This window comes from Podarcis raffonei, chromosome 3, assembly GCF_027172205.1.
Source record: "Podarcis raffonei isolate rPodRaf1 chromosome 3, rPodRaf1.pri, whole genome shotgun sequence".
NCBI classification, from domain to species: domain Eukaryota; kingdom Metazoa; phylum Chordata; class Lepidosauria; order Squamata; family Lacertidae; genus Podarcis; species Podarcis raffonei.
In genome coordinates, this window is record NC_070604.1 from 58,747,065 (window position 1) to 58,768,863 (window position 21,799).

Below are 21,799 nucleotides of genomic sequence, written 5' to 3' on the forward strand. Positions count from 1 at the left end.
GAGCCTAAGAGGAAAAAGTAAACTAAATCAACTGGTTTCTTTGAACTACAGCATAAGTTAACTTTGTTCTTGACTTTCAAATTTTTGACAACTTTCAAATTTTACCCTAATTCTAGAATATCATGTAAGCTATATATTCTTCAAACTGCCACAATAGCTAAGCCTCTAGTATTATTTAAATTTGTATACCACCCTTCATCCAAAGATCTCAGGGCAGTTCGCAGCATAGTGAAAGGTAATGCTTAAACCAAATTCAGTGATTTCTGGTCTGAACTCTTGGGTCTTTTACTGGCTTTCACACCCATGAACTGGACATTGGGGGAGGGGACGTCTAGTATTGGTTTGCCTCATTTACTAAAACCTCCTCCTTTTATTCTAGATTTGCTGTGTTTGATTCAATGGAGGGTGGACATTGCTGTAGGCTTTTTTTATTTGTACATGTTTCAATAAAGTAGACCCCATGAACAGCTACATCAAATCTTGATATTTTGGGTTTTCATGTCCAAGCTTGCTTGACTTTTTAGGAGGTGCAGTGAATATCTAGCAAGGCAGCACTGTCTTCTCACAAGGAGCTCTCTTTTAGCATGTACACTGAGCCTATCTCAGAAGCAACCATAGAAACCTTTTTGTATCCAATTTACACATATGAATATATAAAAAAAATAAACAATTGTCTAGTAGCACATTAGAGACCAACTAAGTTTGCTTCTTCTTCAGATATGCACACTTCTTCAGATATGCACACGAAACAAACTTAGTGCTACTAGACAATTTTTTAAAAATAATAATAAATTCTTATATATTTCTACTGTGTCAGACCAACACGGCTACTTACCTGAATTTACACTTTACTGAACAGTGTGAAGGGCCCAGCTGACTCTTATAAAACTACCATCGACATCATATAGCCCTACTTTTTATTATTTTTCTATAATGTATTTAGTAAACGAATAGTATTCCAGTGGTAGTATACTGCAAAACCAAACACGCAGTAGAGATTTTAAAATAATTTATTATAGATACAGCTGAAAACATTTGAAAGGAGACTCAAGATGGACGATCTTTGTTTGCTGCATCTATGTTTGTATTTCTTTCTGTATTTATGGAAGACACAAGCTGGACTATTTCAGGGTGACTAAATTTTCCTGTAGATCAAGAGATCACCGTTAACATGTTTTCTCATTCTGCTATGTACCAAGAATATAGCAGTGAGATAAAAGCACCTTCCTCAACAAGAAATGCTTGTTCTTGTTATGTTGGATAGCCTCTCATGTTTTATACTGAGCTGCTCTTACCCTATTATAGTTTTAGGAAGGGACATTTCAAAGTATGGAAAATTCCTGATGCTCATGCCCTGTGATTTCCTTAATCCTTGAAGCATCAGGGCATCACCAGGTGGCAGCATGAAGCAGCAGTGTGTGACATTCTTCCTGCCTTTCAAAGCAGGATTTGGGGACCATCAATGGTTCAGGAAACTTGGGGGGTGTCATGTGAAAGTGTTAGGTAGGCTGAGCATTACCAAAAACCTACAAGAGAATCAAAAGCAGTTAGTGATTCTAATGTGGACCTGCACTCCAAGTGAGTAGGGGCAAGCTCACTATCTAAATGGACTCACCCCAAGTTTCATTCTATATCAATTTCTCTCTAATCTGCTTTTTGATGGAGGACTTCCCCAGGAGTCATAACTGGGGGGAAATAATGGAACTTCCTAGTCATTGTTCTGGCTCACAGACACTTTCTGAGTTCATTGTGTTGATAAGGTCCCAAGGTGGTTCAGATGCTCAAATTATTCCTGCCTCTCCTGTAACACAAGTCTCGAAGCAGCTCAAATAAAACAATGGAATGCATCCAACTGCCATCATAGAAGTGGCACCTGCCAGTTCCCTGTGTGAGAGCGTCCATCACAAGGAGGAATTTCATCATTCCCAGAAGGACAAGGTGTAATTCAACCATAGCTGAAGTATACGTGCTTAACCCACTTGCCCACCAAGTGAATAAGCCGGTGAAGCCAATACTAGTCAAAACCATATTATATTGGGGTGCTTTGCATGATTGTGATCTTCCAAACAAGTGGCAAATGAAAGGGTGTTTGAGACCAAGGGCTTAGTATTGTTTTATACTGGATCTCTCTTCAAAACTTTTCTACCATTATAGTTATATACCATTATATATGTTAGGAGTGTGCACTGGCCTCTAAAATTTGCACTGCATCTCTATCTTTTTAAAAATTCCAGTCTGTTAACTCAGGCACTCTATGCTCTAAAAAGGACTCTTAACTCCCCCGTCTCGAAAAAAGCAGTTGAAATGTACAGACAACAGGCAAGCCTCCAGGATAGACTATGTTTGCCACATTGCAGACAAACAGGTATAGAGGCTTTTCATTGGGGAAGCAAAAGGGATTTTATTTCCTCCACTGAACTGCAATTCTTCCCACAAAAAAACAGAACCCTTAGGTGCTCATCAGAATTAAAGAAAACCTTTATTAGGCCAGATAAAAGCCCAAAATTCCTAAGTAGAAAAATTTTGAGAGATGTAAGTAAGAGGAGGGCAACTGGCATGTGTTCTTCCTTGTATATTCTGTTTGTTAAGAACTCCACACCTTCCTTTCTGGTGCTTGTTTATGTCCTCCAATAAGGCCCTGCAATATGAGGTGGTTTAGTTCCCTGAAGAGCTGTGTTTATTTTCCCACTAAAGCAGAGCAATGTAGGATTAATTTTTTTAAAAAAGAAGCTTCTAACTTGTTTCTAAGAATCCTCCACTGCTGTGCTTTGATAGAAATAAAGTAAAACGTGGCATTTTTCAGTGCTCTACAGGCAACATTTTGGCCGAGAGAAACAGAGATGCAGGAAAACACAGAGCTGCAATACTCACCAACTTTGGGGGGGGGGAGCAGTTACTAGCATTGTGCTTCAATGCAGGGAGCGGAAAAGCATCCCAAATCACCCCACTTTGCCTCATTATTCAGCCCTTGATACAGAGTCACTGCACACCCCTAATATATATTAATAGCAAACTCGGGTGCTGACTTCAGGCAGCTATGTAGCCAAAACAGTGCTACTAGAAAAAAAAGAGCACCAAGGTTGAAAAGATTAGTGCGGGGGGTGGGGGTGGGAATTAAGGTATGTCTGGCTGTTTGGAAAACATTTTCCATTTACTCTGCAAATGTTTGTTGCAGGTTCCATTATAAAAATAATACCAAGCTACACAAGGAGTGTTTAGAATAACGGAGGGGGTGTGTCTTACCTGCCGTTGTATCATAGAAGTCTTGAAGTCTTCCAGGTTTTTTCTCTAACTCTTCATACTCCAAGGCTTGAAGTATCATCTCACACTGGTCCAGCTCTTTTACAAATTTTGCTTCTGCAGTTGACTGGTGTTCATATTCCTAATAGGGGTGTGCAAGGTGGTAACCCACTTTACTGAGAAGGAAAAAATCACAGAAAATGCAACTGTATGCACTGCTGTACAAGGGAAGCAGTTCATTTCTGAGCCCCCTGGTCTAACCCATGTAAAGGATTTCTAGCCAAATATTGAGAACTATCACTATGTGTTCATGAGTCCAGAAGCAATTCTCATTAGCTTATGCTGAAGAGAGCACCAGCCAAACTAATACCTTGCCAACAGGTTTCTCGTAACACCTGAATAATGAAATGCATTCACTGCAGAACACAGGAATCTCCTACTGGTTAGACATGCTTGTCAAATACTTTCTTTTTCAAACCAGTTCTTGCTTTCTAATATGCCAGTTTCCTGTGGAGATCCATCCGCTTCCACTTTTGAGTTTTTACTGGTAAGCACACACCAGCTTCTACTTTGAAATCAAAACTACATGGTTACAACCATTTTTTTCTAACAACTGACACCCTGGATAGCTCAGTTGGTTAGAGTTTATCCTATGGCAGAAGTCACTGCAATAGTACAAAATATGTTAAGTCTCCTCAGGCAAACCTTACTCCAAACCACTCCCAAGTCCAATGCAGCTCGCCATGGCGTTCAGTTGCATGACAGCCCCACTGGATTTTATAAAAACAGGCAGGCAGCAAACTCAGAAAGCTTATTGTCTCCCTAGTGCCCCCTGTAACATATCCATACTTAGCTTGGTAGCCTGCTTTACACCAAGAATGCTTCCAAAAAACAGCCATTATTTAGATCTATAGTTGATGTTTAGTAGAGAGAAATACCTATTTAGGGGAAAAATGAATTTTAATATTTAAGCAATTTTAGATGTTTAAAACTTACTTCCCAGAGTTCATAAATTTCTTTTCTCAGCTCTTCAGACAGCACCTGGGTCAAATGTTTCATAGCTTCCTAGAAAAACAGAATCCTGCATTTTATTTGGTGTCACTCCCAATATTGTTTCCCTGCTTTTGGCAGAGATGAGCTGCACTCTCTTGCTCTCACACACCTTGGCAGTGAAAACCTGCAAGGATTGGCCAGATGGTCTTGGCGAATGTAAAAATAATGTGAGCACACAGCACACGCACACAAACCTCCCTCCTTAACGCAGTTCATCCCTCATCATCTTAAGTACTAACCAAAAGAAGAAAATTATGCAAGCTATTAAGCAATCTCGTGCTTCCCACAACAAAGCAAGTGAGATGTGCTTCAGAGCAATAATCTGAAAATCCAAGCACTATGCAGGATACCCTCTTGCCAGCTTCTTCCTGTGCAACTAAAGGAACATCAAAAGCTTCTGTTCTGTGGAAGAAGTTCCCATGTGAGCACAGCCTTTCCTGGAAACTGATGTAACTTAACACTGGTAGATGCGTAAGCTACACAATGGAGCCCTCCCTTCCCACATAGACTCAAAGTTTTCTTGGCAATTTGGGATGGGATGCTGCAGCAGCTCCTACACAACAACAAAGGTGATATGGGAAGAGCAGCATCAGATTTAGGGTGGTGCAGGTGGTTTCCCTGTACAGGGAGGAGAGCCGAGAAGATCCATTTATGGGTGCCAAATTCTGGCCTCACTCAGGAAGCCATATTACGAAAGATTTCCAAAGACCACCCCTGGGAAAGAGTCCATAAGGTTGTTGGTTGCTAACCTGGAAATCCTGACTGTCCCCTTTTCAGCCCGGGCTGGACACTCTTACGAAAACCACATGCCGGTGGTGTGTAGGGCCAAAGCCAAATGTGAATTTTATTTTTGCACAGTAGGATGGTTTCTACACCCATTCACACACCCCTCCCTACGCACCATCCAGGCAAACAATAGGCATGATCAGAATTCAAGGGCACTTTGCAGCCAGGCAAAAACACTCAAGTGTTTGGGGGAGAGGGAGCATGGCCAGGTAGGGGTGCCCTGGGGGAGAGGGCCAGTCAGGGAGGTCTGAAGAACTGCATTTGCTCCCTTCCCAGCCTGAATTCCCCCACCCCTACTTTAAAAGCCCTGAAGCAGTGGGAGAGGAGGCAGCTACTACAGGCCTCCTTGTCCATTTTCCAATGTTCATTGCTCACTATAGCAAGCAGGAACACAGTCTTGCCCAGCAGACAGCTTGTTTTCAGCCTGTGTATAATTTATAAAGGGGTAAAGGAAGGAGCAAAGGATGACCTCTGGAGATCATCAAAAAGCACCCATGGATATGAATGAGAGGGGCCCACTATGCAAATGATTGAACATAGGAAACGCCTGCCATTTTCACAGAATTGCACTGCCACAGATTGTGTGTGGTGCCCCTTACTTTAAATATTTCACACATAACAAGTTTATATCTCAGAGCCTTCTAGTCTTTACTGTCCTTTGACAAGTCAGCTCCTGGCACAGAATGCCGATCAGTTTTCATGAGAGGTAGGGAGTTTTCAAATAAGTCACTTTCCATCTTCTTTTCTCTTGATAGAGAAAGCAACTGAATGTCAGCTGATGACAGAGCCTATATGTTTGAATCTTCCCTTCTAGAAAGAAAGGCACTGTGGAATCCCACAAACTAGACTGCTTTTCCTGTAAGAAATCTTTTCTTGTAAAATACAAGATTGTGCCCTCTAGTGACCGGTATTCTACACTACTCACCCTGAATCTGTTCAATTTCATTATTAGAGCCACTTCACAGAAACAATTTTGTCTTCAACTGGGTTGACAGAAAACATCAATTAAGTTTTAAAAGGTGCAAATTCAAATAACAGAAATCCCATGGAAGCTTTGTATCATGAGGCTGAGCCCTGTGTGTCTTTCCAACTGCATTCTACACAGGAAAAACAAGCCAGCCTGTTTTCAAGAGAACAAATGCCACAATTCAGATGGCAGAAATGGCAGTATCTAAGTGTTAGCAGGGGACATTTTAACCTCCCTGGATGTGCCATCACTGACCTTAAGGTGGTCATACTGCAACAAAGGAACTTCAAAAGGAAACAGCAAACTGAAACTGCCAAATTACCATTATGAAGTTCACTTGTGGACTGAACTGGGACGATAGATTTTTACAACACTACGTGTGCTGACTAACTTACCAGTGATGTGTGTTTTTTGTGACTGGCCTCTGTTAATAATGTAACTAACGTCTGTACTTTTCTGTATTTCCTTTCCTTCTGATCTCACTGCTAACAATCTCTTGCCTGTATAGATATTCCTGCAACGCAGGATAACACTTCATACATCTGATGAAGTGGGCTGTAAACTATCCATGGAAGTTTACAGCTCAATATTTTTGTTAGTCTTTAACTTTCCGCAAGACTCTTTTGTTCTGAGGATCTTTCAGACTTTACAGACTAATATTGGTCCTTTCTTTTTTAGAAGTAGACCATCAAGCTACATGTGCCACCATACTGACCTCCTCTCGTCTGTGTTTCTCCTCTTTGGAAACATTGTCAGCAGGAGCAATGTCACCAACTATGCATTCAGCCATATCATGAACCAGAGCTAACCGGATGCATCTGGGAAGCAGAAAATATTCAAAGACGTGATTATTAAAAGGCAACTACGAAAGATAGTAATGTATAACAATCTCTGCGTACTGAGAACTTATTCTGCAATTCATTTTGGTTAGTGCAATTATATTTATTTCCTTAAATATCTATGTTAACCTTAAGTTTGGTTCCAATAAAAATCCAAAATAACAGCAGTGTAACATCCTATTAGGACCAAATATCAATTAAAATGTCACCTTCAGACAAAGCTTACAAATGCTGTCAGGGGTCCCTTTACCTTTACCTCTTCAAGCTAGAGGTAGTTAAAAATAAAGAGGAAAAGATGTTTGAGAGCCACAAATATTTTCATCATGCTCTGAAACATTTTTCTTGACTTCCATCAACAGCAACAATAATAAAATGTCTAGCCTGAAGAAGAGTTCTCTGAATCAAAAGCTTGCTCACTACTTTCTGAAGTTTTAATAGGTCATGATAAAAAGGTATTCAATGTAAGTAATATACCAACCTGACAATTTCAGTACTAAGCCTGGCAAAATAATTGCTATCACCAGTTAAATCGAGATTTAACTTTTGAATTTATTCTGTTTTTAAACCTTCCTGGATTTACTTCTTTGATGTTACCATCACAATATTGCACAGCTTTACATTACATATTAATTTACCCAGCAGAAGTTCTTCAATCATATTGGCGAATGTGAATTCCACATTCCACCAAGAAAGAAGCACATATTGGAAAGTTGGCAATGAGAGGGGAGAGGAATACACCCTTGGGCTTAGACCTGGGCTACAGCTCTCCTTTATCTTGGGCAAGGCACTCGCTCAAATTCACACACATTCATTTTCGAAAATTAAGGAATGGCCTAAATTTCACATTATGGTATTTTAACATTGGCCTGAATTCAGCTAGCTGGCCCAGCTAGCAGAAGCCCACGCAAAGACTTCTGCTCGTGCAAAAGGGCTTTTCTTCCCTCTTCTCCCTGTGCTGCCCTCAGATTGGCTCAAGGTGTGTGTATCTGCAGAACCCCCAGAATGGGGGGGGGGGGGGAGAGATTGTTCCATCAAGTAAGCAGATATTTTTAACAGCACAACACTGAATTCCTCCTATTAAGCCGTAATTATCAAATATTGTCAACCCTTTTTAACCCACCTAAATAATAGTTACAGGAGTTGATGCAATCAAGCAGTATTAAAACAGCACTTCTATTTTTCTATTAATTGTGTGGTTTGGCAGTGTACAATACTGATGGTTAAGTGTTGCAAATAAATAAACAAACCTGTATCCAATGAAAAGTAAAATAAGACAGCTGCAACTAACTTGATCCCATCAAGAATGGAACTTCAGTGCAGCTACTTTTCACTAAACTGAAGCCACAATGTGCAGTTCCCCATATCCATTAAAGATACCCACTGCAATCAGTATACATACCTGTCTTTATTAAGTGCTTTATCTTCAGTTACCATAGCCATGATTGCCATCCTGTACATATGGTCTGAAACGCTCTCTGGATTTGCTACATTTCTGTATACCCAGCCAGTCCGTGGGACTCTCTAGTCAAAAAAGAGTTTAAACAAAACTGTCAAAGGGGGGGGGAGCCTTGCATGCATCTTCTTTTTTTATACCCAGCTGCCATTTAGAAACGCAAGCTGCCACATTTAACAGACTGTTTGTTAGTCATGCTTACTGATTATAAATATTGTTAAAAGACCAAAAAAAAATCATTCCAAGGCAGTATTCCTATAAGCACCTGTGCCCCGGAAATAAAATATTTACTTCCTAGTTCCCCAGGTGGATAGTTTTGTATACTAGGTGTGAAATGTTGAACTTTGAGAGATCCTGCCTGTATCCTGTATCCTATTACGACTATCTCACTAAGCTTACTGCAAAGCTGAACTACTAACTGCAGTCTTTAGGTTCTTCAAGGCAACAGAGGCAATTTATTAGGAAATCCACCAACTGCCATTTCCCCTTGCTTCTTTAATAAGCCCTCTCTGCTCTTCGGCCTTCTATTTACTTGTAAACTACCTCACTTTCATTGCCGGCCAACTTTTCCTCCAGTGTCCCTTGGATTTACCACCATCCCCTTTTGCAACAGATTCCTTATTATTTCTATGCTATCCGGTCTCCAGGTTCCTAAACCAGAGTCAGAACACAGAAGTCCTTCAGCCGGCTAAGAAGGTGACCAGGCGCAAGCATCGTATGCACCTTTGTACCAAGCAAGTCTAATCTAAGCAGAAGCGCGTGTTTAGGATTGCAGCCTTATCCTACACAGGTCTAATTGTACATCTCACGGAGTTCAACAGGATTTGCTGCAGGAAAAGTCTGCAAACTGCAGTCCTAACCCTGCCTCGGCCCAGTATACCTGAAGGTGCGTCTCCACCCCCATCATTCAGCCTGGACACTGAGGTCCAGCGCCGAGGGCCTTCTGCCTGGTTCCCTCGCTGCAAGAAGCAAGTTACAGGGAACCAGGCAGAGGGCCTTCTCGGTAGTGGCACCTGCCCTGTGGAAAGCCCTCCCATCAGATGTCAAGGAAATAAACAACTACCTGACTTTTAGAAGACATCTGAAGGCAGCCCTGTTTTAGGGAAGGTTTTAATGTTTGATAATCTACTGTATTTTTAATATTTTGTTGGAAGCAGCCCAGAGTGGCTGGGGAGACCCAGCCTAGTGGGCGGGGTATAAATTATTATTATTATTATTATTATTATTATTATTATTATTATTATGTTTACTCAGAGGTACGTCCCACCGCATTCAATGGGGCTCACTCCCAGGTAAGTGGGGTTTGGACTGCAGTCTTAATCGACGCTAAAAAAGGGGGTGAGGAGATGCGTGGGGGTTTTGTGCAGCAGCACCTTTGGGGAACGATACCGCGAAGATGGGCAAAACTGCTGCAGTGACACCCCCCCCCCCCACAGACACACCAACCCCACGTTTGCTCCCGACCAGCCAGTCGGGGTCTCTGCTCACCTTCAGCTGCCCCACCAACTTCAGAAACTGCAGCAAGCTGCCCATGGCGCTGGCTGCCAGCGCAGGAGCCTGGAGGCGGCAGGAGCTACGGCCTCCCTCCTGCTTGCCCAAGAGCGGATGGGGAGGAAGTGACGACACCACAGGCTCAACTCCTAGGTTCCTGCGCCACTCGGCTGCTCATTGGCCAGCTGCGCAGGTCGGCGACGCGTTACGGCCTCGAACGCCGGCTAGCCTATGGACACGCACGCGTGAAAGCCTTGGTCGTGGGGATGCGCGCGAGGCGTCCTCTGCACCGGTTCTGCCAGCCCTAGCCCTTCGGAGGTCTCTTTGGCTTCTCCTCTCTAAGGATATAGGACGTTGTTTTCAAAAGCAGGAGCTTCGCTTCCCCTCCTCCCTCTCGAGGGTGGGAAGCAAAGCGGAGTCCGAGGCAGCCGCCCCCACTTTCCTTCCTTCCTCCTCCTCCTCCTGGTTTCTGTAGATATTTCGTAGCACGTGGTTAAACCCTTGCGAGTCCACAGCAAAAACACCCAATGAAGTGAAGCATGCGCATAATTTTGCTGAAGTTCCAGGTGTGCTCGAGGTGAAGCTGCTGGGGGGGGGGGGAATCGTGTTGTTTCTGCCAAGGTTCTTGGCGCGTATAACCTAAGGTTACCAGACTTTTTTCAATGACTCCGAGAACGCATTAATTAATTAATTAATTAATTAATTGCTACACATTTGGGACCTTGATTCTGCAGCGATGGCAGTGGCAGAGGGGCGGCTGCAGCCTCGACCTCAAGCAACTCGTTTTCCCTTCCTCCGAGGCGTCTATCTCCAGGCTCCATGAGGCTGGGCAGCCCCTGAGTTGTGGTTCTTTGGTGGTGGTGGTGGGGAAGCGGTGCGCGGTGGGTCAGGCATGGAAGGCAGAGAAGAAGGGCCGAGAGTGGGCGGTGGGTGCCTCCCTTCCCGTCGGAACACCGCCAATCCCATTCCTACTTGCCTGCAAGCAGGAGGGGGCGGGGATCCCTCAGCTGGGAAGGGAGGCTTCACTATAACGACATACAAAAAGGACTGTTTTACCGTTAAATAGTCATTATTTCTTACATTGGCACAGCGCCTCCTACTGTGATAAAAAAGGAACTGCCCGAACGCACCCCATTACATTCTCGGTAAAAAGAGAAAAAAGTATTTTAATTTTTGCATTTTAGCCTGATATAAATATTGGATTGCCAGCACTGTGTTTAAAACGCCAATCGTATAAAGTAGACAGAAGAGGAAGAAAAAGTTGCCGCAAAAGGGAGAATATTTATGCAGCACATTGCACTCCCATGTAGGCACCCATCCAGATACAGACCGGGGCTGTTTCTGCTTAGCAAATGGACGACTACATGTGCACTGCAACGAAGCCACAGTGTTTTACGCGAGAGAAGTTTGTTCTGCGGCATATTTAAGTCCTTTTGTCTTCAGCGACTTTTCCCACCAACTTCTTGCAAAGTAATGTTAATAGCACGCCAAGTATAAGAACATTTAATTAGGAAACAAGCTCCGCCACAATTCAAGCCCCTTTAAAAAAACAGCCACCCGTGTTGTAAGTCAACGCACGCTTGGAAGACCATATAAAATATACAAAGGGTTTGGATAGATGGATTTTATTTCTATGCGACTTTTCATTCAACAGATCCCAAAGCGGCTTACAAACAAATAACAGAACATAATCTTACTATGCGTTAAAATACCCATAGAAATAATGTATGTAGCATTACGTGAATTAGGAATTAGGAGCGCACAACACTCTTAGTCTTTTTTTTTTCTTTTTCCATTTTAGCCTGGCAAACAAAATCGAATATGCAGAGAGTTAGGGTGTATTTTTACATTGCATTTTTACAAGATAGCAAACTGCAAAAACAGTCATCAATAACTGCAGCAAAAGCGGAGGGGGGGCGGGGGGGCGGATGGCCTTAGCACTTGCGCATGTGGGGCTCGTGATCTGCCCAGAAGTTTGCGGTTCTTACAGCAAAACCGGACTGCCATGCAACCGACATCAGTTGCTGAAAAGGATAATTAACTACGAACACGCCCCCCCCACTGGGTTCCCCTCCAAACCTGTGCAAGCCTTGCTGAAAGGCAGGAAAGCTCCTTAACCCACCCATCGCCCAGCCCCGGGGGGGGGGATGGAGGTGTTAGCTGGCAGTCCTTCCTGCTGCTGCCGCCTAGTGGAGCAACTGAGTCATTTTTTACTCTGTGGCTTTTTTCCACCGATGTCCACAGAGGGGGCAGTCAGCTGTGCTGCGCTGCCTTGGAGCCCTGTTTTGTCCCGTTTTGTTCCCTGCCCCCCCCCCAAACACCTCCCTGGAGGCCCTACTGGGCTGCCTCTGCTGCCTGTTCCATTCTGTCTCTCCTGCTGCTGGTCAGCAGCAGAGCCAAGGCAGGGCCTTGCACTGTGGGGTGCGGAGGGGGTGGGGTGGCAGCCAGCAGTTAGGGCTGTCAAGGGTGATGCTAGGCTTTCCCAGAGAATTCTTCCCTTTGTGTTATTCCCCGCCCCTCTCGTTATTATTTATTGCATACATATCCCACCTTCATCTCCAAGGAGCTCAAGGTGGCTCCATGATCCTCTCCTCGTTCAATCCCCACAACAGCCCTGTGAGGTGGGCATAGGCTGAGAGGCATTTCCCTGCCCAAGCTCACCCCAGTGAGCTTCATAGCCCAGAGGGGATTTGAACCCTGGTCTCTCTCATGTCCTGGAGACCCACACTCTAACCACTACATCACACTGTTGTGTCTTCCTCGGGCTTCTTCTCTCTACCGTCTGGGCCCAAACCTCACCTAGAGGCAGGAGGTGATGAAGTAAAAGTGGCTCGGCCTCCTTCTCTCACACACTCTGGGGTAGTAGCTGCTGCTCTTCCTCCTTCTCCCGTTTGCCGCTGGCGCAGATGCCCCCAAGGGGGCAGAGGACAGTGGCGCTGAGCAGAAGGGGAACGGGGACGGCTGCCCAGCAGTAGGTGGGGAACAGGGAACACTGTATGCAGTGCCAGTTTTACTGTAAGGACTGGTCAACTTCTGCCAGGTCGTCACCCCACATGGAAGCGCTCCTGTAGATGCTGAGGTCCTTCACAGAGCCTCTTTGCTGCTGTAACCACTGCTCTGTAACCACCACCTTACCCTTTCCCACAGGGCCCCATTTGAACCCCTGCTCAGCTCACCCAGAAGGATTTTGCATGTTTGGGAGAAGGAAAGCGAACAGGCAGCAACCAGGAAGAGGAGGACCTGCTCTGTGCAGGGGTATGGCAGCCTGATGATGAAAATGGCCTATGACCAGGGCCAGCCCAAGACATTTTGGCGCATGAGGTGAACCACAAAATGGAACTTCTCCTCCCCGCCAGGGAAGAAGGGGTGGGTTAAGATCTACATCAAAAACAAGGGAGGAGGGATTGCCTGCTGATCAAGATGACCAAGGTGGATCTCCACAGTCTGCACAACTACGAGAGTGACATCCCATAAAGACTTACATCAGGATTTGCTGCCCCTGTGGATGCTGTTGTACGAAGCAGTCACCTTACCCTGCCTTACAGGTGGACCAGCCCCATCTGTGACACTGCACTAGATCCTGCTTTCTCTCAGAGATGCAGCACTTTGAAATGAGGCCCTTCTTCGTGTGCCTCCTCCATGAGAAGTCTGTGGATGGGTGGTGGCAATAGGAGAACGGGCCTTTTTTGTGGTGGCTCCCCGTTTGTGGAACGTTCTTCCCAGGGAAGCTGGCCTGGCAGGCAAAAACATTTCTCTTCTCCTTATTAAGTAATCTATGGCCTTTCAAACTGTGAAGGGGTATTGCTTTTATTTGTTACTATGGGGTTTTTTATTTAAAAAAATGTAAACTACCCTGTGCTCCTCGGATAAATAGCTGTATAGAAATTTAATAAATTATAATAAAGAAGTTAACCAGCTGCTATGACAGACACTCATAGGTAAGAAAGCAGTTCTCTTTCACAGTGGTTGTGAAAAGGAGTCAAAGCCTGGGACCAGAAAGCAGCAGGGTTGAAATCTTGATAGACACCTGGTTGCCAGCAAGATGGTCAGTAAATAGAAAATGCAGTCCTGGCTGTACCATACAGCTGTTGCATCTAAGCCCTGTCCAGTGTCTTATGAGCCTTGTACACAAGCGCTCTGCACCCAGGAGGTTGAATTGTGGGTGAGGAAGAGTAAGTTCTTAACAGCTGGAACACAGGTGTAAATAAATAAATGAAACTTTGCTTCTGTGAATCCAGAAGAGGGCTAATTCTTTGGGCTTTGAAGGGCTGAAGTTCTCCTTGTGGTGGAGACAAAAGATGATGAAATACCACATATAGCCGGCAGGAGTCAGTGATTGCCATGTAGCCTCCCATCCAACAGTTTTGCTATTGTTGATTCTGCTTAGCTGAATAAAGCACTACTGGGTCACTGCCACCAGAGCTATACGTGGAATCCCGAATGAAGGTTGTCTTATTTTGTATTTGATTGCTTTTTTCTGTATAATAGGTCACCTTTTTTATCTATACCCAGCCACTCTGTCTCCAGCCGAGTCCGTTTCCTTGAATGGCAGCGTGGGTTTCCATTCGATTTAATTAACGAGCCTTGTTTGCTAGCGTGAGCACCTTGATCCCCAGGCACACCGACTCAGAAATTAGCCCCCCACCCCACCCCCAGGTCCTGTGCACCCCCGTCCCCAAGGAAGCCGGAGGTCCGCCCCCCGCCCCCTGGGAACAATCAAAGGGGGGCGGACGGTGCAAATGAAGCCCAGTAATAATACATTTTGCTCATCGGGCATTGGCCTGGACGGTGCATGAATGCTGTGGATGATTCATGGAAGGAGGCTTGCTCCCCTCAACCGTTCAACCATTTAGCAAAAAACAAAAAAAAAAAAAAGGGGGATTGTGGTCTTTTAATACTTCTCATTTGATGTGCGGAACAGAGTTTCTGCTGGGTGTTTATGGGTTCGGGCCATTCTCCTTCTCGACGGCAGGTGGCGCTCTTTGCCCACAGGCTGCTGCCTCGAAGCCGCTGGAGCTGGAGACGCCAAAGGGGTTCAGCGCTGTCCCTTGCGGCCCGAATTGGCACAGCTGCATGTCAGCACCTCTGTCTTTTTCTCTTTCTTTTTTGTAAATCGACAATGTTAAAAACATAATTATCACCGTCTGTAATTTTCAATGTTTTATTTCCTTCCGACCTCACTGTTTACAATTCTTTCTTCCTCCAACCGTGCTTGTATTTTGATGGCCTTTAGTCACAGTTGATTGTATTCGCTACTTTGCCCTGGCTTCTTGGCTGATATTTTATTTTGTATTTTACTGTCATTTCTTTTTGTAATCAAAGCCTTCTGAATTTAAAGCAAAGGCGGTGTATAAATATTTTAGATAAATAAATAAATGTGCCTGCAGCAGAGGATAGCATTTTATGCATCTGATGTTGTCCACAAAATCTTACGTCACAATGAATTTGATAGTCCTTAAGGTGCCACAAAACTCTCTTTTCTTTTTGCCAACAGAACTATTCATTATCATGAAGAATTCTGCCATGGATTGCTGCCTGATTAAAAAGTATCACGACCTTCCGCTGTGAGACATAAGGAATATGACTTTTTTGTCCGGTCTCATGGGAGCATCAGCTAGATTCTAGTATATGTGAATTCATTTTACATTAGATTACCTATCATGGAGATAGGAACAGTTTGTGCCTGCTTTATGTCTGCTTTTTTTGTAAAATAACCCCCACACCATCGGCAATATAAAATACAATGAATATGTATAGATAACAAATGCACACAAACACATTCGGGTCCGCTTTGCATTCCATGCTGGCATTGCTTTCAAAATAGATATGCTGTTAAGCACAGGATTTCTGCAGGATAAATTTAATTTAATTACAGTGATCTGCTGAATAATTGCTTCTAATATGGATCCTCAAATATGATATCCATGTCTTAGGTTTGCTGAGCAAGAGAAAAAGATTTTGGGGTGAGCAAGTCAGTGAAACATTTTAAGTTCACATTATCTAGTACAGTACACTTCTGGAACAACTAGTCAATATTTTTTCCTGTTAATGTTCCTTGTGCCCAAATTGAAAACAAAAACCCTCAATAGAAGCTGATTTTTCAGTGATAAGTAAAACCAAAATAACGCTCCACAGAATGTTGTTTTATAATTTAAAGAATACATTTGTTCTATTTCTTTGGTTGGTGGGGGGAAACTAGACAATGAGATCCAAAACTCAGGTGACAAATCATTAGAATCTCAAATGTATGTGCATATTTTCTAAAATGTTTTTGTATTTTCAAAAGGTCAGTTGGGGGGGAGGGGAACTTAATGACCCTGCTTCTCTGCAAGAGCAGTTTGTAGCAAAACAAGTCTGTTATCCACTGGTTCAAACTGGGCCTGATATTTGACATCCTTTGTTCTGACTTAAATAAAAATCTCTTGACCAGTTCATCATAAATACTCAAGTATAGCCACATGAATGCACAGCAGTTTCTTTAAAAGGTGGTTTTGCTTATGGTTTATAGTACTGCTATCCTTTCAGAAGTCTGGATGTTTTGAAATGCAAAGAGCCCCTTTTTTCATAGCAGAAGATCAAATAATGCTAAGCAGGCAGTGCTATAATCCATCTATTCAACTTGTCTCTTCTCATTTGGAAGGTCCTTCTCATGCAGGATTCCCTGGATTTTAAGCTGTCTTTTCTTAAAACTGCATCAGGTCCCTTCCCATCTCACCTAGAAATTGTATAAAGAGGAGGGTAAATTTTCTTCCTTCTCCTGGTCATTACAAACTGCACCCTCTTTGTATAATGAAACAATGTAAACTCCACCTAGTCCTTAGAGTACCAAAAAATCAAAAATTAAAAACACCAACACTCAAATGTTTTGCTTGTTGCTCGAAGGACTAGATGTCACTCTCTGTGGAATAGCAGCCGTTTTGCATTTCTTTCTTCCAGGACTTGCTGTAAAATTGCAGCTGTAACACATTTCTCAAGACCCTTTGCTCCTTCCCCAATATTGCCACACAGTGATGGTTTGGAATTCTTCCTTTCCTCAGCCTCTTTGAGCTTCTAACCTTAATTCTTCAGCATTCTCCACCAGCAGTATATTTTTCATTGGCAATGTGAGGGTTACTAACGATCCCATGCAACATACAGACTGATAGCATCTTTGCACAAACCTGAAACTTGTTAGGGTAGCGCAAACTTTCAGCCACAAGAAATGGGACAATTTTCACTTTGATGGCTTACTTTAAAACAGTAGGGTTGCCATCATTTATTTTTTTCATTGGCCTCGTTCCAGGGCTTTTATCAGCAAGCAGTCACTTGGAGCGACTTCTCTGTGGCTCAGCTCAGGGACCGTAGTGCTCCCTTGCTTCCAAAGCTCAGGAGGTTTTCTTGACTATGACCTCTGGGATAATTAAGGAACTGGACAGTTCCTTAAAAACCAGCTTTTTGAGGCTTTTGCACAGATCTCTCCAGGGTGTGGTTATCCTTTGGGTTTTTGAAGGGAAGGCTATTTTACAAATTTGCTCAACACAATTCAACATGAACCCTGAAGCTCGTGAAAATGGACTCTGCGCTTATGTCAATACTTGCCTTTCTCATGAAGTTGCTATAGGAACAAGTGGAACTGTCATAGCATTTGGGGGCAATGCTGGCATCACCCTGAGCGAGAAATGGGCCTTGGCTTTTCTGTCCAAAAAAAAGCTTTCCACTGACTTAAACTCAAGAGGCACAATTCTATTTCTTGATCCTCATTTGTTTGCAGGGAGATTAGACAATGTCGTCTGTTTATTGAGCATTCATTCTCATTTGTCTGTGGGGAGGTTAGAAGATGGTGAATCAAAGCAGGTCATATCCCACACTTTCCAGGAGATTTCCCCGTCACTTTCCATATTACAAAAAGTCTGAACTTTGGGGGAAGTTTGTTGTGAAAGAGCTTCAGATCAGCTATAGGTGCACAACTTGAATTGAATCCCATCCAAAAATATTGGCAGTCTGGAAATGCCCATAATGAGATAAAAACTTTTAAAACAATAGATTTTTTCCCTTCATCTTTTCCCAATTAAAAATTTAAAAAGTACATTTTGAAAGCAGATTTTGAAAGCAAATAGTACCTTTTTTAAAGGGTGTGGCTAGAGGGTCATACTGGATCATCTGAATACGGGGGTGGGGAGTAAAACCAATAAAAGCTCTAAACCAAAATGAATGAGGACAATGTTTGTTGGAACTGTTAGGTTGCAAGTGGCTGACTAGATTAAAATCCTAGAAAGAAGTAAAAATTCCTGAATGAGGAGGCAATCATGCCTGGCTGCTGCCTAGTGGAGGCTGTTGACCTAGCCTTGTAAATTGTACTTGTAAGGTCATTTCCTTCCCCGATTAGATTTTTTTTTTTAAGCCACCAATGTGAGTATGTCAACATGGAGATTTCCTATTGTGCTGATTTTGCCTTTTAATGATAAATGAAAAGCTGAGGATATACACAGATGCAGACATATCTCACCCTCAGTAAAATATGTGGACCTTAGAATCAAGGTTATTTAAAGTATTCCTTGTGTAATCTGCTCTGCCCTTCTGTTCAGTGGAGGGTTCTTGATGCAGTGGATGCCTCCACTAATGGAAGAAGAGGGGAGGCTGTTTTTGTGTATTCTAGAGTTGACATATTTCAAGAAGTAAAAATCCATTGCAGCTCCCAGCACACACCCTGGAAAATTGGCTTCAAAGGGTTGGGGGCCCCTCCAGAGCAATGTGAAAGGTGGCATGGAGAAGAGAGAATAGGCAAAAATGGGATCCTCCTCCTTTTCAGTTAGTGGGGGCTTCCAGTGGATGAAAGGCCCTTTTGGGAGCTCACAGACACCAGCTGGGTCCTACCTTGGCATCTGCATACCCTGCACATTTCTCTGATGAAAATAGGGATGTCCTAAGGAAAAGTGGGAAATTCTGGGATCAAATAAGAAACTGGAACAGCTTCTGTAAATCTGGGTCTGTTCCTGGAGAACAGGGACACTTGGAGGGTCTGCAACTGATGAGCAAAGGGAACTTTCAGCGACCTCCTAAAGAATCAACTAGTAAAGGTAAAAGGACCCCGACCATTAGGTCCAGTCGTGGCTGACTCTGGGGTTGTGGTGCTCGTCTTGCTTTATTGGCCGAGGGAGCCGGCGTACAGTCCTAGGCTCTGTGGTTTAACCCACAACGCCACCTGCATCCCTAAAGAATCAACTACATGGGCCTAAATCCATATCTGGAGAATTAATTGCATTTGGGAAAGGGGCAGTTGTGCCACACATTACAGTACTACTGCCCATGGCGCTTACACATTCCCATTCCATACAGCAAGCCCCACGGTAAAGCATATGTTGCTTAGGAGATTTGTTATCTCTGTGAGATGTGGCAGGGGAGGAAAGGGAGGGGAGGGGGGTGCCTAGATTGCCAGACAGTGTTTTGTGAGCATCTGTTACTTATAAAAACAAAACATTGTGTCCAGTTTGTAGAGAGCACTGCAGAACGTACTGTAATTCCCCGTGCACAGAAAGCATATCTGCTTTTATTTCATGTGAGAATAATTCAGAACAACACTTTTATCAGCATTCATCAGCAATAAAACAGCAGTGCTTATGTGGCTTACTGTCAAGTACATGGTGTTATGATATATGCTCCCAGCAGCCAGCAGTGAATTGCCCGGAAATGTACCTCACTAAATCTGTAAAAATCCGTTCTAACTAAATATCAAACTAAATATGGTGGAAAGAAATCAGGGACATGTGAATGGGCACCTTTGGTCATGAGCTGCTCTTCTGCTTTTCTAGATTTGAGATTCTTGGCTGTCACTTTTGTGAAGGAAAACCCTCTCATTCCAGAATGTGAATTATTAGGTTGGCTATTAAGCACCCATTAACGTCCAGACAACCCTCTTACGAAACCTCAGAGCGGTGGTAGCCAATATGGTTCACTCCAGTCTCCAGATGTTGTGAGCTACAACTTCCATCATCTCTCACTGTTGACCATGATGGTTGGTGCTGGTGGGAATTGTAGTCTATAATGTGGGGAGAGTATCACATTAGCTGCCTCTGCTTTAGAGTCTTTGGGTGTTCAAAGCAATCCCAAGAATGGTAAACAACTGTGGCACACACACATATACACAAAGGATAGCAACAGCAGTTGACTGTGCTTGCCATGGTTTGAAGAAACCACGTTCCAATTATCAATCATCAAGCAGTGGGTGCTTAGCTTTTGAACGGCTAGACTGTTTTCAAGCATTTCAAGAGAGCTGTGCCCTGTTTTCGCCTAGCTCTGCCTGCTATCTCTCCTCCCTTCCCAACTACTCCAACCAGTGGGCATAACACATTTGGTAAGTGGCCATTAAAAAAAAAAAAGTTTCCTCAGTGTACCAAATTTTTCTTCCTATACACAAAGATCCCAGAATATATTTCAAGGCTCTTGGCAGACAAATGATTCCGCCAGAAGGAATTTATATTTTGATAAACTGGCACGTAGATGTCTTGCATTACAGCGTACCTCATGTACTGACAAGTCACAGTGGTGACATTCAGAAGATTATGTCAATGCTTTAAGAATGATTCAACATGAATCATATCCATTGCTTGCACTTAACTTAACCAGGCAAATGCAAACAGTGACACAAAGCTCAAGCTGAAAAGCATTTGGTGGCATTCATAATTGCTTAAGATAATAGGAATTGGCTGACCTTTAGGCTAACTAGTGACCAACAATCCAAGACATTATAAAATCTTCTCCATCTGACTTTGAGTAACCCACCCTGTTTTTAAGCAGGGCTGGCTTTCTACAAATCATGTCAGTACAATTCCTCCTTCCTCAAAACATCTTCTGGAACTTTTGTAAAAATTGCCAAACCAGACCTGACAGCTTAATGACAAGAGGCTGATGGGAGATGATGAGCATGTTGGTTAGATTATCTTAAATTAAAATAATTTCTGGGGTATCTTCTGACTCTATGGTCCCCTTCTAACTTGCTTTACTTGTTCCTTTGTAAAGAAATGGCTTATTTTGACAACAATCCTAATGGAGTTCCATCAGTATTCCATAGCAGTAATACTCCGTAATTTAGGTTAACAAATGTGTTAATTCTATTTTGTTGTTGTTGTTGTTTAGTCGTTTACTCGTGTCTGACTCTTCGTGACCCCATGGACAAGAGCACGCCAGGCACTTCTGTCTTCCACTGCCTCCCACAGTTTAGTCAAACTCATGCTGGTAGCCTCGAGAACACCGCCCAACCATCTCGTCCTCTGTTGTCCCCTTCTCCTTGTGCCCTCCATCTTTCCCAACATCAGGGTCTTTTCCAGGGAGTCTTCTCTTCTCATGAGTATTGAAGTCTCAGATTCACGATCTGTCCTTCCACTGAGCAGTCAGGGCTGATTTTCTTAAGAATAGATAGGCTTGATCTTCTTGCAGTCCATGGGACTCTCAAGAGTCTCCTCTAGCACCATAATTCAAAAGCATCAATTCTTCGGTGATCAGCCTTCTTTATGGTCCAGCTCTCACTTCCATACATCACTACTGGGAAAACCATAGCTTTTACTGTACTGACCTTTGTTGGCAAGGTGATGTCTCTGCATTTTAAGATGCTGTCTAGGTTTGTCATTGCTATTTTACTGACTGCCAAACTAGATGTGATCAAATCTCCCACTGTCCTTTGCTTTGCTTCAGAGCAGCTGTGGGGAGCGGGGGGTGGGCTGTTAATTTGGTCAAAGAAGTGCTTGGGAAGGAGGGTCCAACTTGATCCACTTGTACCATTTACCCAATTTACTGTGCTTCTGGATAGTTGCTTATAGCTAAATATCAGTCTTCTGCGAGACCTATGAATTAAACAAAACAAAACAACCCCCCCAATGAAAATGGATGCTGCCTCACCCACCACCAAAAAGCACGCCTCCATTTCCCCCATAGAAACCAGGGGCTGCTAATGGTATCTCTTGTGCACTTCCTGTGCATTATGCAAGGCTACAAAAA

The 21,799-nt window shown here is 43.4% G+C and overlaps 1 protein-coding gene across 4 annotated transcripts in view; it reads right to left on the reverse strand.

Moving 5' to 3' along the window:
* The window catches only part of HDDC2 (HD domain containing 2), an 11,590-nt gene extending 1,631 nt beyond the window's left edge, over positions 1-9,959 (reverse strand). The window contains exons 1-6 of one of the 4 annotated variants that reach the window (XM_053381833.1): positions 9,827-9,959; positions 8,285-8,406; positions 6,762-6,864; positions 4,237-4,305; positions 3,244-3,382; positions 995-1,094 (exon numbers count right to left, since the gene is read on the reverse strand). In XM_053381833.1, coding sequence (XP_053237808.1) covers positions 1,048-1,094; positions 3,244-3,382; positions 4,237-4,305; positions 6,762-6,864; positions 8,285-8,406; positions 9,827-9,871 — 525 coding nt within the window. In that variant the 5' untranslated portion in view covers positions 9,872-9,959 and the 3' untranslated portion in view covers positions 995-1,047. The other 3 variants (XM_053381832.1, XM_053381835.1, XM_053381834.1) reach the window with 3 other exon arrangements.
* Between the last annotated feature and the right edge of the window lie 11,840 nt (positions 9,960-21,799).